General features: G+C 54.2%; 1 protein-coding gene across 1 annotated transcript in view; it reads left to right on the top strand.

The window, feature by feature from the left end:
* Window positions 1-1,437: 1,437 nt before the first annotated feature.
* NOVA2 (NOVA alternative splicing regulator 2) overlaps window positions 1,438-17,987 on the top strand; it is a 28,924-nt gene continuing 12,374 nt past the window's right edge. Inside the window, exons 1-3 of the mRNA XM_028530016.2 lie at window positions 1,438-2,160; window positions 10,925-11,068; window positions 16,068-16,234. Coding sequence (XP_028385817.2) covers window positions 1,884-2,160; window positions 10,925-11,068; window positions 16,068-16,234 — 588 coding nt within the window. The 5' untranslated portion in view covers window positions 1,438-1,883. The remainder of the gene's footprint in view (window positions 2,161-10,924; window positions 11,069-16,067; window positions 16,235-17,987) is intronic.

Below are 17,987 nucleotides of genomic sequence, written 5' to 3'. Positions count from 1 at the left end.
TGCCTATCCCCCGTGAGTCGTCTTCATACATCAGAGTGTGCCTATGTGGAACTATTGAGTGTGTACCTGTGTGTTTGCAAGGGGGTCTGTGTGACTGGGGTGGGGGGCTTTGCTCCCAACTCCATGGATGTTGGGATATGTGCTTATGTGTTGTGAGTATATATGATTCAAAGGGTCTAAGGTGTGGATCTCGGCCTGACCTCAGTATCTCCCTGCATTCTTCTTCCCTCTTCTCCATCTCCATGGCAACCAGCTCCTCAGCTCCCTCCAGGAAGATGAAGGGGGAGGATCCAGACTGCAGTGGACCACAACCCCCTACCATCCCCTTGGGCTCTAGGGACAATGGGGGGAGGGGACAGATGGGCAGCCACCCCATCCACCCCAGGCCATCTGCTACCCTCCCCATCCTGGGGACCTGAGAGCATGGCAAGGGAGGGGCAGCAGTGGGACGAAGCAGAGGGAGGGGCCCCCCAGCTGCCACCATCACCTCCGTCCAGGCCTCCTCTGAGCCTAATCTTGCCTCTGGCTGACCTTGGGAGGAAAGAATCCTTGGAGACCAGGAATCCAAAGAGAAGAAAATTCACGTGTCAGAGAATATTGAATACTAGTAATGATCAATTCCAAGGAAAGACCCCAGACTTCCAATGACTTTAGGCTCTGAAATTAAGCTTGTCCTGCATTCAAATCCCAATTTTCCCTCTGTCTACTTGCGTGCCCTTGGACAAGCCACACTCCATGCTCCATGGGCCTCCACTTTGTCATTGGAAAATGTGTTTTTCTCAATGACCTGGATAGTAGTACTTTACAAAGTCCAAGACTGCTCTCCGTTGTATCCTAGCGTCTGGAACAGTGCCTGGCACTTAGTATGTGCTGATTGAATTGAGCGCCAGTTGGGTGCTAGGCTCAGAGTTACATGCTTTCACTCAGGTGTTCACTGAATTAATCCCTTGAGACTTTGCAGTAACCCTGTGTTAATTCTTCAAGGAATGGATGAAAAACTTGAGGAGGGACTTCCCAGCTGTCAATTAAGTGACGTGTGATGCGGGATTTCTTCTCTTGACCAAGTGATGTCAAGTCACTGATGCTAAATTTCCTCATCTGCAAAATGGGGAAAAGAGTACCTCACCGAGTTGGTTGCTCCAGGGATTAAATGTGCTAACGTTTGTGAAGCGTTTTCTTAGAACCGTAACTGGAACACAGTAAGTGCTCAATAAACGTTCTTTACAGGTGAACGGTGGGAAACGTGTGCCCTAAAGCCCAGGGTCCTACTGTAGCCTGGGGGAGCTGGGTTCCACTGGCAGCTGTGGGAAGGGGCGTGACCAACCTGTACGGGCGTGGTCTGGCTTCAAGAGAAAACCAATGGGGAGTTGATGGGCGTTATCCTAACTGACATGGGCGTGGTCTCCCGCGGGTGGGCGGGGCCAGGCCGCTGTGGGAGCCTCCGGGAAGAAGATGCTCGGGCCAGCAGCCACAGCCAGCCCCGCCGCCGCTACCTCCCATGCCCGCCGCCCCTCGAGTCTCCACTAGCGCCCGCCTCCGCCTCCCACCTCCGGCCCCCCGCCCCGAGCAGGGTCTGGGGGGCTCGGCCCTCTGCCCGGGGTAGCAAACAAGGGGGTCCCGTCCCTCCAGTGGCGTGCCCAGTCCCGGAGCTCCCTGATCTTGAGAGAGAACCCACCCCTCAGTTTTCTCCAGACCCCATCGGAGAGACCCCCTTGGCCCTCCCACACTGCTCACATCCGTTCTCTTACCTCTGTCAGCCCCCCAGAACCGGCTCCCTCCCTCCTTCCCTCTCCGGGGGTTCCCCCTCCCCCTCCCTTCGCCACCGCCCCCTCCCCCTCCCACATCCCCTTCCCTCCCCCTCCCCTCCCCCGCCCCCCCCCACCATGAGGATGATGGCCGCCGGCGCGGTGCACGGCCTCTTCACGGCCTCCGCGGCCCCGCAGCCGCCGCCGCCCCCGCCGCCGCCGCCGCAGCCCCAGCCTCCCCAGCAGCCGTCGCCGCCGCCACAGCAGCCGCCGCCGCCGCCGCCGCAGCCGCCGCAGCAGCAGCAGCAGCCGCCGCCCCAGGCCCCCCCCATGGAGCCCGAGGCCCCGGATTCTCGCAAGAGGCCCCTCGAAACGCCCCCCGAGGTGGTCTGCACCAAGCGCAGCAACACGGGAGGTGAGAAAGGGCTGCGCTCGGGTTGGAGGAGCGGCAGAGGCCTCGTCTTTCTCCATCCTCCTCTCTCCCCAGTTGGCAGGTGCAAGGGGTCTGGGGAGGGCAAGGGCGCCCCTCCCTAGACCCGGAACCGAGAGGGGAGTTTGGCAGGGTCCGGACCCTGTCCCCTTCTGGCCGAGGCCCGGGTCTGGGAGCTTTGTCTGAGACGAGAGGGCTTGGGGGGGGAGGGGGTGGTAAGTGTCCTTGGGGGGGCGCAAAGGCTGGGGGGCGTGGGTCTCTTTGAGCTAGTGTCTGTGTCCTTGAGGGGTGTGTGATGTGACCCTTTCAGGGCAAGGGTGTTCCCCGACTGGCGTGTCCTGGCGGGGGGAGGGGAAGGAGTAGAGGAGGCCTGTGGACCCGGAGCTTCCCAGCCTCCCTCCCAGGGGATGTCCTGAGAAAGGGTTGTCCTGGAGGGAGGCATGTGTGGGCCGTGGGCGGAATTGTGCGTGGGACAAGCTGGGTGGGTGTGTTGGGTGAGATGGAGGAAAGTGTAGGTGTGTAAAGCTAGGTGGGAGAACTGTGTGGCTGGGACAGGGGTGTGTGTGTGTGTGTGTGCTTGTGGGCCCTGTGAGGCCTGGAAGTGTGACATTAGGTATCATGGGTATGACAGGAAAAGAGGGTGTGTGTGTGTGTGTGTGTGTTTGTAAGAGACGGGGCGAGGTGAGAAGGGGCTGAGATCCATGTTTGAGACCCATGAAGGGGTGAGTATGTGTAACAAGGGAAAGTGTGTGCTCCAAAAGGGGCTGTGGTGAGTGTGACACATGAGTGAGAGGATGTGTGTGACATGCAAGGGGGTGTGTGGGGGACGCCGGATGGGCTGACTCTGGGTGTGAGCCATGAAAGTCTGTGTGGATCCAGGGAAGGCAGTTCAGTGTGTATGGCACAGGCGTGTCTGGGGTGGGGTGGGACCAGGGGAAGCTAGTGAAGGTGTATGACAAGAAAATGGTGTGGGTGTGACTCCAGAGAGGCTGTGGCTGAGTGTGACACATGGAGGTGTGCAACAGTGACATCAGAGGGGGTGTGTGCGACAAGGGGAGGTGGGTGTATGATGAGGGAGAGGTTGGGGCTCTGTGGGTGAAACGCATGAGGGTGTGTGACAGGGAACATGTGCAGATGACACCCAAGGGGTATGGAAGGGAAGGGGGTGTGTGTATGACACCCAAGTGTGTGTATTTGTAAGAAGGGGAGAGGTGTGTGTGTGAAATGGTTGAGTGTGTGGCACCAGTGAGGTGGGGATGACGGTGTATGTATGTCGAGGGAGTGTGTGTATGTGTGTGATGGCTGAATGTTTGACCCCACCGAAGGTGTGTGTGAGTGTGTGTGTGTGAGAGAGAGACAAGGGGGGTTCTCACTGTGTGTGTGACCTGGGGAGGGCTGTGTCCCAGAGAATAAAAGACAAGCTGGGAACGCTAGGTATTTGTCTCAGGGAGCAGGTAGGGTTTGCGGGGGTCCTCAGAGCCCAGCCCGTCAGCGCCCTGGAAGGAAGGAGACCCCAGAGCAGACAAGCCCCTCCCTGCGGTCACCTTGGCCAAAATCTCTGCTTCCTCTGGCCTTTTCCTCCGGATGGGAGCGGGATGGCCTCAGGCAGAATGCACCCTTCCCACGCTGCCAGGCGCTGTCGTGGGCCGGGTGGGGACCTCCCACATCCTCCCCTCAGATGAGCACAGTCGAGGCTCTTCCTCCCATCCCAGGACTCCCTTCATCCCTGTCCAGATGGGACAGGAATTGGGGACCCCCTGGCCATCTATGAGGGTGTCCAGCAGAAATTGGAGGAAAAGGAAGTTGGGGGAGGGGTTGGGAGTGACTTTCCTGTCCTTCTTCCTGCTCCCCCACCCCCAGCACACACATGAATGTGGCCCCACTGACTTCCTTCCCTCCTTCCGGTCCCACTGCCATTCCCAGTGCTCAGAGGCTCAGGGACCCAGGTGGTCCCCAAGCCGGGCAGTTCAGCCCCACCCCCACCGGTGGGGGGGGCGGCACATCCATTTTTCTCTTAAAGGGGCTGAGATGCTCCGAATCAGATCACTCAGAACAGCACAACCTATCAATAGTGATGCTGCAGAAGATTGCCAGGTCCAAGTACTTGGCACTTACTCTGAGTCAGACTCTGAGATATGGGTTAATTTCCCAACAAATTCCTCCAGGGAGATGATCTGAGCTGTTTTTTCAGATGAATAAAACTGAGGCTCAGGAACATGAAGCCACTTGCCCAAAGTCACACAGCTCGTCACTGGCACAGCTGGGATCTAGTCAGCCCAGGGTGCCGGGTTCCAGAGCTCATGTGCTTAACTCCCAGCAGCGGGGAAACTAGGATGAGCCCTTAGAGACCTGCTCCTCCAGCCTCTGCCGCCTGACCTCCTCTTCCACTGACCCATGGGTAAACTGAGGCCCCGAAATGCAAAGGGACAGCCACTTACAAAGACACCCAGGGGCAGGGCTGGGAAAGGGTCCGGGAATTCCATCTCCAACATGAGGGCTCCTTTTGGTAACACTATCATGGCTGCGGGAGGCTGGATCAGCCCCGCCCTTTTCTGCGCCTCAGTGTGACCATCTGCCAAATCGGGACATAACAATAACCACAACAATAATAATAACAAAAGCAACCAATATAATTGCTTAATGCCTTGTGTGCAGTATTCCGTTTAATTCTTCCAAAACTCTATGATGTAATAATAATAATAAATTACAATAATGGCTAATATTGATGGCCTACAGTATGCCAAGAATAATTCTGGGAAACACTTCATACAGACCAATCATTGAATCCCCATGATTCTGTTACGTTGTCCATCTTACAGATGGCAAACTGAGGCACAGAGAGGTTAAGTAACTTGCCTGAAATCAGTCAGCTAGTAAGAGGCAGAGCCATGATGTGAACTCGGGAGGCCGGCTCCACTGTGTGGGTGTCCACTGTAGTGAACCCCATTTTCAGGTGAGGAAACAGGGTCAGAGGGAGGAGGGCACTCCTCCGGGGTGTCACAGCCTGCCACTCCTGCCCCACTCTTGGGGGCTGAGAGAGGAGATGGTGGCTGTAAAACTGACTGGCAGCAGCACTGGGAGGGACACGGGGCACTGAGGACAGGAGGCGTGGGGTGAGGAGTTGGGTGGAAACCCCAGTTAGGAAAAACCAATGACCCCAGTCTGATGGGACAGTGACAGAGAGTGGCCCCCTTAAGTACAGATGATAACTATGAAGCCTCACTAGAATGGCCTCCGTACTTCTGACTATATTACCACCTCTGTCACCCCCAAATAAACAGGAAACTTACACACACACACACCTCACAGCCCACACCCCAAACGCAGCACACTAGCCAGGTCTTGCTCCCAACACCCCACACTCTTTAACACAAAGACAACAGCACCGGGTTACGAACCCTAGAGTGAGATCTTCCAGGGTCCCACTCGTCACTGTCTCGTGCTCAGTGTGGGACCCTCAGGCAAGTTGTTTTGCTGCCCTAAAGCCTCAGTCTCCTCATCTGAGAAATGGGGACTGTAAGGTCTCCCACTGCCTCTCGGGGCTGTCGTGTGGGTTAAACGAGATTGTGTGTGTGAAGTCCACAGCACGAGGCCTGGCAGATGAGACGTACTCAATAAACAATAGCTGTCATTTACTATTATCATCATCATCATCGCCACTGAGAATGTCACTATTTCACCACTTAATGGTGGATCGCCCCAAGGAAGTTATACCCCACCCATCTTTCTCTCACTCACAGACAGTGTCACAGCACAAAGACAGCATCACACCTTCCGGCATGTCATCCCCTCGGGGGCACGCTCCAGTAGTAGTACATCTCTCACACTAGCGGGCAACACCATCATTCACAGAAAGACATCGCATGCCTGGCGTCCCACGCCCTCGGCGGTACCAGCCCACACCTCACCCCCCATCTCTTGTCTTGCACCGGCAGCTCCCTCACGTGCCTCTTTGACAAAATCACCACCACCCCCAGCGTCCCTGAACCTCCATGGAACATGCGACACTTCCACCTCTGACCCCCAGACAAGAGCAGGTACCATGAGTGCAGCACCCCAACTTTGCCCCCCAGACATACTGTCACCGAAAACACCTCTACAACATACACCCCTTTTGTCCTACCTTGGTCGTTAATGAATTCCCTTCCAGATCAAAGCCACTTTTCAGGGTCAACTCTCTGATGGTAAAAAGCACCACTTTTGGGTAGGTAAACATTATTTAGAGAAGGGGTAGAGGAGTTTTGGTTGCTTTTTGGAAGCTTTCAGGAACACTCCTGGGGAGGGTGGGCATCCAGGGGGTGGAGGAGCAGAGCCTCATAAAGACTAGAAGAGGAAAGACTGCCCCTTCCCAAGGCGGAAATGGTGGCAGCTGCAGCCACAGGGACACAGACTGATTGGGAGAGGAAGTTGGCATCTTCAGTTCTTCAGTCCCTGTCATGGGTAGAGGGGGCTGCCTGGACCCCCAAGGAAAGAGCTGAAAGCGGAGGGCTGGGGTGGGTGGAAGGTTCTGACATCTAGATTCTGCTTCACCAGAAGGAAACACTCTTCTCAGGCAGAGTCTTGAATGTTCAGAGTGGGATGGGTGACGCTTGGGGGCTGCAGGTTCAGCCTAGGTCAAGTGTCTGTCCTTGCTGCAAGGCAGGCTGGGAAACAGAAGCCTGGATTCTTCCCAGGGGAAGTGGGACTCACAGTAGAAAGTGTCCCCAAATAGGAAGGACATGCAAATTCTGAAGAGAACCAGGCTGATGGCCACAACGGGGATGGCCGGGACCTACAGTTCCGAGCTAGAACAGGGGGGAGGTTTCAGCTGGCCCCTCTCCACTGAAAGCCGGCCAGAGGGTGGGGCTTCAGATTTCTGCAGGTCCGATACAAAGACCACCCACAGCCACAAGGTGGTTTATGGGGGTCCACAGACAAACTTTTGTTTTACCACTGTATGTTTATATGAATGTACTTTGTGGGAGGAAACAATATAACCAGCCCCTCAAACTCTGATTATTAGTAATGATTGTTTAATATCCTCTTTAAATCATTGCATTTAAATGTGACAAGTGAGTGGATTTAAAATAAAGGATCCACCTATCTCGTTCCTGGATATATCTGCTGCACCTGGAACAGTGGGTGCCAGGGAAGGGAAGGGAAGGAAGAGGGAGAGAAGAAGGAAGGAAATAATAGTACAGGACAGAAGTACAGTAGAACGGTAGAAGGATGGAAGAAGGGGAAAATTCACAAAGGTGGCATGAAGAAGGAGAGTCACAGAGACATTGGGGCAGGAGACTGGGGGAGCAGCATCTCACTTCTACCAGTGAGAAGATGTTCCTCCTCCAAGAAGCAGGGACAGGTGGGGGCAGCCCCTCCCAGTGGAGCAAGGGGATGGAAGAAGAGGGGTCTCCCCTCCTTTTTGTATTTCCTGGCAAAATGGCAAACCTTACAGGCTCCTTTCCTCATTTATAGAGCACTGACTGTGTGCCAGACACTGGGACAAGAACTTTGCCTGTATTCATGAACTGGGTGGTGGTGATGATGATGATGATGATGATGATGATGATATCTAACATTCCTCAAGTGCTTTAGGTGCTCGAGACCTTCCTGAGTACTTTACAGTTTATCATTCAATCCATGACAATAACCCTACGAGAGAGTATGATCATGCCCCCACTTTACAGATGAGAAAACTGAGACCCAAACTGGTGACACCTCTTGCCCAGGGCCACACAGGCAGTCAGTGAGAAAATCCGCCCTCAGCCTAGGGCCGTTCCTGCCATTTCCTATGGGACTTCTGGTAAAACCTGGGAAGTGTGGGAAGGAGCACGGGAAACCGGGTCGGGGATGCGCATAGTTTTCTGCAGAGCAGATGAGTCTCTTCCGTCCTCGCTGGAGGGATGGGGAATGGAGTCAGAGAAGGATAGAGGACGGAGCCCTAAGTGAGAGGGGCTGCATCTCTGTGTTACTGAACCTTGTTTCTGAGCCTCCCCGAGTTAGAGAACCAGCCCCCATCTCTGTGATGGGTTTAAGAGCAGGGCAGGCAGGGGGCCAACCCCGGGAGCCCAGGGAAGAAAGTGAATCGGGGGCAGTGTCAGGGTGATTGATGGGAAGGCACCCTGGTGGGTGGGGCTAATTACCTAACAGGCTTAATGGTCTGATTAGGCAAGTTTAAGAGGATTGCCTTAGGCTCAAGGAAACCCTTAATTCTGTGCCCCCTCCCCATGCAGGCACAGCCACATCCAACCCTCGCCCCTACCCCGACCCCCATCATAACACATCAGGGAACCAAGAACCTCCCATCTTGCAGGACCAGGTGGAGATGGGCAGGACTCCCGCCCCTGCCCTGCCCCCACTATTACTAGCACAGTTTCTCTTCTGCCTGCTCTGCATGTCGGCGTTTCATGGGAGAACATTGAAAATAGGTTTCCTCCACTTAAAAGAAACAGTTGAAAACCACTGGAGGTGGTTGAAGACCTTAAGCTTTGGAAAGAGAGTGACCTGGCTCCCCCTGCCCCCATTTTTCCCCCAGTGTTGATTGCATGCCTACTACTGCTGGGCACTGGGACACAAAGCGGAGCTCTAATGACACGACCCACAATGGGCTTCTGCGACACGTGGCTCCGAATGCATGAGACAGGGAAACCCATCCCCTCCTCAGAGCTCAAGGAGAGCTTCTGAGAGTAAGAGGCATTTGAGTGGGGATCTAAAGGACAAGATGAATTCACTGGGAGGCGTGGAGGGGGACATTCCAGGCAAAGAGAATGTGCAAAGGCCCTGAGATGGGACAGAGGGAGAGACGTTGGAGGAAGGAAAAGTATGTCTAGTGCCCATGGAGAAAGATGGGGGCCTGAAGCTGGAAAGGTGGGCGGGGCCAAATCACCAAGGGACTTATATGGAAAAAGGCTCCAGATTTGTACCCTGGAAGGACTTAGGGGCTACAGTTTGGTGAGAAGGTAGGAGGGCTGAGCACCTGCCTTGAGCCTGTGTTAACAAAGCGCCTTACACATGACCAAGAAAACTGGCCCATTGCAAAGAATGGTCAAAGCCCCACAAACACCCTTGGCCCCACCTGGCCACCTCAGGTATTGAGACCAACTGTCCTTGAACACCTTGGTCTTTAGCCACCAGCCAGAGAGGGTGTTAAGCAGAAGAGGGCCAAGACTGAGGCATAATTGCATTTGAATCTCAACCCAGCAACTAACTATCTTGGTGACCCTGGGCTGGTGCCTTTCCTTCTCTGAGTCCCCCTGTGCCTCAGTTTCCTCTTTTGTAAAAACAGAGCCCATGCTACCCACCTCACTGGTAGGTTGTGAGGAATGGAAGAGATCAAGCTTGCCAAGCAGCATCAGGCCCGTAGTGAGTGCTGAGACGTCTCCGGAACCCAGCCCTCCTCCACTCTCCCCTCTCCCTGCTTCCGCCAGTCAGACCACCGTCATCTCCTGCCTAGACCATTGCACTCAGCTCTTCACTGGACTTACAGCTCTTCCACCTTGCGCTTCTCAGTCTGCTCCCCTCCTGAGTGCCAGAGGGATCTTTTTAAAAAAAATATTTTATTGATATTTTAGAGAGAGTAGAAGGGAGGAAGAAAGACATCCATCAGTTCACAACCCCAACCGGAGACCTGGCCCCGCAACCCTGACCAGGATTCAAACTGGTGGCCTTTTGGTTTGAAGGCCAGCACTCAACCCGCTGAGCCATACCAGCCAGGGGATAAGAGGGATCTTCTTGAAACCTAAGTCAGGTCACATCCCTCCTCTGCTCAGATCCCTCTGTGGCTTCCATCTTCCTTGGGGTGGAAACCAGTGACCTCACTGTGGACCACAAGCCTGAACACCCACCACCACCACCGCCTCGCTGAGCCCCATCTCCTGCTCTCTCACTTAGCAGCAGCTGCACAGCCACCACCTTCTCCCTGGAACAGCCCAGGTGTAACCCCACCCCAGGGCCTTTGTACTTGCTCTTCCGCATAGCCACGTGGTTCTGTCCCCCCTTCCACAGCAGGGAGACAGTAAACCTTAAAGGTTCAGAGCATGGACTCTGGAGCCAGGTTGGCTTCAAATCTCAGCCCTGCTGCCTACTAGCTGTGTGAACTGGGGCAATTTCTTCATCTTTGCTTCCCATCCGTAGAATGGGACCTTTTAAGTACCTCCCTCATTGCATCAGTGTGAAAACCCAAAGGACTGATATTGTAAGTCCTTGGGAGAGAGTCCAGCCCATATTAGGTGCTGTATGTAGAGTGTTTGGTGAACAAAGAAAGCCGAGTTCTCCCGGAGGGGTTTCCTGGTCGCCAATCCCACAGTGCAGCCCCTGCCCTCCTCATCATGCTTCCTGCCTCTTTTTGTTTTCCTGGTACTTACTCCTGTCTGACACAAACCGTACTGTCTCCCCTCACTAGAAGAATGTAGCTGTGCAAGCTCTTAGCTGAGGCACTAAAACTGTTTCTCCCTTACTTTACACTCGGAATCAGGGAGCTTTGTCTGTTTTCCTCAAGGCTGTTTCACTAAAACAGCGCCAAGCACATAGCCGGTGATTAGCAACTTTGTGGAATGAATGAATGAATGAATGATCATTATTATTTTCCTTACTGCTATCCTCATGGCCATCCCTCCTGTATGTTACTGTGATCCCAGTGGGCATCATGGGGTTTCCCAGAGCACCCCATGCTGGCACCTGAAGAAGGGAAGGGGTACCCTCTAAAGGTGAAGACCTCTCCCTCCACCACCTCCCTCTACCCTGACTCTCCGTCCACCATGTGCCCCCGCAGAGGAAGGTGAATACTTCCTGAAGGTGCTGATCCCTAGCTACGCAGCGGGCTCCATCATTGGCAAGGGCGGCCAGACCATCGTGCAGCTACAGAAGGAGACGGGAGCCACCATCAAGCTCTCCAAGTCCAAAGACTTCTATCCCGGTAAGCCCCCGACTCTGCCCTAGGCCTCCCGTCCCACCCACCTGGGCCCTGATGAGGGGGCTGGGCTGCCCCAGGGGCAGTGAGAGTGATGGGGGATCTCTCCTCCCCCTAAGGCGGGGAATAGAGCTGCCCTCGGCCCCTGGGGCCAGGCCGGAGCAGATGGGGGTGGGGGCAGGGCAAGACAATGGACCTGCTGCATATTCATGAGTTCATTTGCATGGTGTGCCGGCAGATGTGCCCCTTCCCACACACCTGCCCCTTTGGGTCAGTTGGAGGAGCTTGCAGGAGAGGCAGGGAGGCCGGTGTTAGGGTGTTCCTTGGGGCTTCGGGGGCCAGCCATCCATGTCACAAACTCCCACACTTTCCCTTTGGATATCTCTGTCACCCCAATCTGAGTCTCACTGGGTTTCTGTCTGTGTCATTCTCTATGTGTCTCTCTCTCATTCTGTCTCTGCCTTTCCAGCTTTTTGTTCCCTTTGCCTCCATCCCCATGGCCCCTCTCTGTCTCCTGCTCTTCTCTGGGCTCCCATCTCTCTGCCTGTGTCTTCCGAGTCTCTGGTTCTGTCGGGGTGTCCCGCACATCCTGTCCTCTCAGCCTCTCACCCGTCTCTGTTCCTCCCTTTCCCTCCCGGTCTTCCCATCTTTGTCATCCCATCCGCCTCTCGTATTCTCTCATGCTTCCTTCTCCTGCTCTCCTGACTCTCTGTTCAGCCACCCCTCCCACCAGTGTCCAGCAGCACCTTCCTTGCATGGGTCATTCTCTGCTGGTTGCCCCTCCTTTCTTTCTGCCTCGGCTTGCCAGTCTTCCGTCTCCCTCGTCTCCTTCATGTTTCTCTCCTTCTGCTAAACCTCAGCTCCCTCGTGTGTTTTGTTTCGATTTTTGTCTCTCCCTAAACTCAGACTTTTTCCTGCCTCTCCTCCATCTCTATCTCCCTCCCCTCCACCATGCGTTCTTCGAGGCCCCTCCACGCTCTCTGATCCCCCTCGGTATCTCTCACCCCTGCACATCCCCCTCCCGAGACCAATGCCTGAGCTTCGGCATCTGGGAGGCCAGGGAAGGCCCCTCGAATTATTGCATCTTTGGCCCAGCGCTGGTTCTCGTTCATCCTTAATCCCCTTGGATTTTTTTAGGTCAAACACCAGAGCTGGAGCTTAGGGTCAGGACACATTCATATTCATAATCTCTCTCTCTCTGTCATTCTTTCTCTCTCCCCTCTCTCTCTTTCTCCACCCTCTACTCCACCCACCTCCCATCTCAGTAAGCAGCTTTGGCCAGAGCTCTGGAGAACAGTCCAGGGAACCAAGCAAACCCCGCTTTTCTCTTCTGCTCTGGCCCAGTTTCCTCCGTACCCTCCTAGCCTGTAAGATATGGATAAGACATCAGGACATTCATCCAAGGACACTTGGGTCACATTCTGTGACAGGAGACACATCATCCCCTCCCAGCTCGGTGACACACCCCACAGACTAGGCAGCTGAGAACCCCAAAGGTTGGGACAGTTATCCAGTCATCGCCTCTCCTGGGACACATACAATTCAAACAAACAACATAAGCCAGAATCTCTCCTGAGCCCTCAGACATGTGACCAGCCTCCCTCCCCGCTCCAAATCATGTGGTGGGTGCCAGCTCCTGACTCCAAGACACAGGACGCAGCCCACTCTATCCCAGTCCTGTCCCTAGACTTCCCAGGACCCACAGGAGCACAAGAAATAAGATACTACTGCTTGAAACCAATAACATATTTCCCTCTGCTTCTGGCTGACACCCTTTCTTTCATTCATTCAACACACATTCTCTCAGCAGCTCCTCTCTGCCACCCTGTGCTGGATAGAGACAGGGACACAGCAGTGACTGAGATGACCCAGCCATGCCCTCTCAAATCTCACACCCCAGAAAGGGAGACAGACCCAACACAAGTGATGGTCCAGAGTGGCCACAGCAAGATGGGGAAGCCCAGGGGATGGTGGGAGCCCAGATGGGCACTTGACTCAGCCTGGGGAGGTCAGGAAGGACTTCCTGGAGGAGGAGCCCAGAACAATAGGTAAAAGTGAGCCAGGTAAAGAACAGTGAGGGGTGTCCCAGGAAAATGAAATACCGTGTTCAAGGACTGGGGGGAGGGTGGTTTATTTGGTGTGGCTGAAGCACAGAGAACAGGTGAGAGATGGAAAGTGTCCTCTAGGCCTAGTAGGGTCACCACAAACACAGATAGCACACACTGCACTTGTGTGTCAACTACAAAACCTACCTGGCCCCTCAAGGGAGGGGCAGAACACAAAGAGGGTTCCCTCCTTCTTATGGGAAACCCCAGGCCCCAGATTCAATCCTTTCAGGTTTCGGAGACCCAGAAAGAGACAGGTCCCTGCCCAAAGCCACAAAGATTCCTCCTGTGCACTCACCCAGACACCCCTGTGGTTCTAAACTCCTTCTGAATTTGAGCAGCACCTGAAGCCCTGGACCCTGCCCTCGGGAGGAAAACACAGACACACACACACACACACTTTTCTAAAAAACAAAAAAAAGTATTGATTTATAATATGTTTGCCCCAAAGTACAAAAATCCTAACTGACTCTTACTAAATCCATACCTATTCTTTTTTACTATCAAAAATGCAAAAGGAAAACTGCAATCATGTGATGCCTGCTTCTCTATCCCACACACACACTTCACACTTCCCAAATTTAGGGCAGGGTGGTTCAGTGGTTAAAAGCTCAGACTCTGAAGCCAGACGCCTGGGTTCAAAACCTTTTGATCTTTTACTACTGGCTCAGTGAACTTGAACAAACCCCGAAGCTTCTCTGGACCTCAGTGTCCTCAGTAGTAAGTCAGGAATAATAATACCGCCTGCCTTATACATTAAAGGAAGCAAGTATATATAAAGTACTTAGAATGGTGCCTGGTGCTTGGTGTTATGTAAGCACCAGCTGTTATTATTGGACATTCTTTCAGAGTTTAGCTGAGCCCCACAAAACCCCTCTGGACCCGGGTTAAGAACTATGAGGGGGTGGGAGGTCACAGACTCTCTGAGCTGGAAGGGAACATCACAGTGATGGAGAGCCTGACCGCTTCATCCAGGCTCTCCCTGGGGCCACCCGAACCGCCCCCCAGTTCCCAACCTGACCCACACCCTTTCCTATTTACACCCAGACGGAGGCAGCCTGAGAGCTGACTCACCCTTGGCTCAGACCAAGCCATTGTTCTGGGGTGGAGGGGAGTAAGAGTTAGGAACAGTGGCCCAAAGGAGATGGAGGATGTCAACTACATGAGTGACCCAAGACAGTGACACCCACACACTGTCATGCCGGGCTGAGAGATGGCAAATGAGGGGTCAGAGTAGTAGCAACCACCACACTGCCTTAGAATGCGCATAGGACATTGCACACTCACCCCAGGTGTCCCAGACACGCAGGGATGCTGAGCCTGGCACACACTCAAGTCCTTTTATGGAACCGGGGAGCTGACTGGTCCTACAGACAGAGTCCCACCCTGGGAGAGACACACACACACACCCCCCACACACCAAAAGTGGCCAGCTCACCCAGGCACTCAAATTCTCGGGCCAGCCAGTCAAAGAGGAGTCTTTGTCTGGCTGTGCCACGTAAACTTGACACACAAACATGTCAGTCCTCCAAACAGTCTTACATCCTGGCACCCAGATGCAAGAAAGAGGTGCCTGCTGGTCTTTTATGTTCACGCACATCAGTCACAGTCTTGTGCATATCCTATGCACACACTCATATACATGTGTATCACATACCCATAATCGAAACAGTCTTTGGAACACCTACGGTGTTCAAAAGCTGTCTCTCTCCCTTACACACCTATATACACAGACACAGACACACACACTGCCCTACAGTTTCAAAGTGATATGTGTTCATCATACAGCCTCAATGTCGCTTCATGAGAGTCTTTGTTTCTTCCTCTCAAACTCTCATGGTGTACTTAACCTTGAACATCACAGCGACACTCATAGTCTTTCTCACCTACGAGAGTACACACAATCCTCTTTCCTGGAATCACTGTGTCATGCAGCCTGTTTCTATCTCATCTCTCCTGCTCTTTCTCTTATACACACGTACACAGATACAGACCATTTAACCAGTCCTGCCCAAGTGTACACACACACGCATACACACACACCACCCAGCCAGACAGACTCACCAATAGCCTCGCACTGTTCACAGTGCCACCCAGAGTGTCTCTCCCACACACTTATCCTGACACCACCCAGAGTTAGCTTCTCTTCGCCCCGCTGTCCCTCCACCCCCCAGCAGACTCAGACACACACAGTAATGATGCCTAGGTCAGAACCACAGCCAATATCTGGAGAATCTCCAGCAAAGACACCCAGTCCTCCAGTGCCCACTCTTCCACAAGTTGCCTCCCACCCCCTCAGCTCTCTCCTGGGTCCACACCCCTGCCCTCCCCCACGCCTCAAACTCCATCTGGTGGGTCCAGGCGGGCACTCAGGCCTCTCTTCTGGCTCCCCCATCCCCCAGCCCTTCCCCATCCTCTCCAAAAGCCCAGAGGCCCTCGCTGCAGGCTTTCAGGGGTTGCCATGGCAACGGGGCCTCATCCCTCATCCCCCTGGGGGTGGGCTGAGGACCCGGCCAGCCAGACCGATAAGGGGGTTCCAGTTACTGTGGCAACCGTTGCAGGCCTGAGCTCTCCCGCTTCTGGAAGGGGGGAGTGAGTGAATGGTTGCCAAAGCAACGAGGAGCCGGCAAGGACTGGGAAGAGGCAGCTGAGCCCTGACTCCCCTGCCCAGGGCTGTTGTGGGCATCGCCAAACCATCATTCTTCCATCCCCTGGGGTTGTATTGTGGGGGGCGGGCAATGAACTACAGATTATAAAACAGGGATTCCACTCACTCTCCCAGCGGCCCACCATGACCTGGGGAGCCCATGCCAGCTTGCTCAGGCTTATTGTATGACTACTCCCTGGACCTCCGTTTTCTCTTTCCATTAAATAGGGCCTGTCTCTTCCTTACCCAACAGGAACCACAGAACGAGTATGCCTGGTACAAGGCACAGCAGAGGCCTTGAATGCTGTGCACAGCTTTATTGCCGAGAAGGTCCGAGAAATCCCACAAGCGATGACCAAACCTGAGGTGGTCAACATCCTTCAACCCCAAACCACGATGAACCCCGACAGAGCCAAGCAGGTCAGCAGGGGCAGATAGGGTTTCTGTAAAGCTGGTGAGGATCCGGAGAACACGTCACTGGACTGTTTGGGGGGTTCAATGGGATAATGTCGATAAAATGTTTATCAACCAAATACATGGTAGTGGTATCGTTATTACCAGGGAGCCCGCCTAGGGACCCCAGACCTCGTGATTAAGAGAGAATGTGAAGGTCTGGGAGGATCTGGCCCACAGCCCTCTGCTTATCCCTCCTTCCTGGGACTCTCTATATCCTCTTCCCTCCTCCACCCCGCCCCATTGTCTCTCAGAGCAACCTGCCTCCCACTTCCTGTCCTCGCCGGAAGTGACCTCAGCAACAGCCCATCCACATCCCAAACAACATATCCCCTCTTAGTCGCTCTCTCCCTCAATTACTGTAAGGGAGTAGCCACCATTTTGGAGAAATGATGTTTCGTTAGTGAGAGAGGAGGCGGGTCCCTCTCCTACACAGTCCTCTCTAGAAAAGCTGGAAGGAGGAAGGCAACGCCTCTCGGTTGCCTCAGTTACGGGGAAGCGCTGGCGGAGGGGCGTGGCAGGGAGCGGGCCAATAGCTTGCCGAGCCTCTCCGGTTGCCATGACCACGGTGGCGCGGGGCAGGTAGGCTGGCGGCTCAGCCCCTGGCCGCACGGTCCTGAGGGTAGGGGGCTAAGGCCGAGGGGAACGCCGGCTGGCCGCGCGCTCTCCCGTTTTCTCTCCTCTGGCCTGCTCCCACATTCTTGCACACGCGATGCAAAGGGGCGAGAAGCTCCGGGCGGGAGGACAGGCCACCTGAGAGGGTTCCTTAACGTCTGCCTACAAGCAAAGACAAAAGAGAGGGCCTTGGTAAAAAGGAATCTGGAGTTCTTGGGAATTCTTGTTGCCCTGAGCTGGGGAAGACCACGGGCTAAGTCACCCCTCCCCCAGCTCATAGGAAAGCCTTGGAAGAACGTCGCCCACCAGATCGTCCCAAAAAGGACTGCGGACTTGGGGCTCGGGCGCGGCCGCTGTCCTTGGTGCTGAAGCGGCTCCGCTCCTTGCCCGTGCCAGGCCTCTCCTACCAAGCAGGCCACAGTTTACCGGGAAGCCAGGGTATTGTCTCTTCCCTCCGCCTTGGTCACTGCCACAACGGACCCTGGGTTCATCAAGACTTTGGTACATGTTGCAGGGAAGATGGACTCAGCACCATCTGTGCCTGAACCTCCCACACCACCCCCTAACTCCCAGGAACTCTGAGATATTGGAGTCAAAGGGTTATAGAACCGGGATTTTCCCTCTGCCTTATTACTCCAGGGCTACAGAGAATGAGGGAGATAATGACTGAAGACTCACGCCGCGGAATCAGATGTTGAGTTGAATTTTATTCTGATACTTCTTACCTGTGTGACCTTGAGCAAGGGACTTGATTTTTCCATGTCTTGTTTTCTCATCTACAATGTGGGCTTCATTATAGTACCCACTTGAGGGTGGTAGTTAGTGTTCACTGATGTTCAAGAAGCACTTAGCATGTTTGCCTAACACACAGAAAGTTCTCAAAAAATATTAGTAGTTATTGTGATGGGATTTTTGAGTCAGGAAACAGGTCTGTTGATTCTCTCTTTGCCTTGGACCCGCTGTGTTACTCTGGGTATTTCCTCCTATAAGCCTCAGGGTGGAAGCTGGGCCAAGCCTGGGATTATGAACTGAAATGCCTCTGGGATTCGGAATGGGAACATGAAGGACTGAGGACCATGGTTTTATCAGAGAGATATAATGCCAC

Source organism: Phyllostomus discolor, chromosome 12 (genome assembly GCF_004126475.2).
Source record: "Phyllostomus discolor isolate MPI-MPIP mPhyDis1 chromosome 12, mPhyDis1.pri.v3, whole genome shotgun sequence".
Lineage (NCBI taxonomy): Eukaryota > Metazoa > Chordata > Mammalia > Chiroptera > Phyllostomidae > Phyllostomus > Phyllostomus discolor.
Note: the sequence above shows the minus strand (reverse complement) of the source record. Positions and strands in the feature narration are given on the sequence as shown.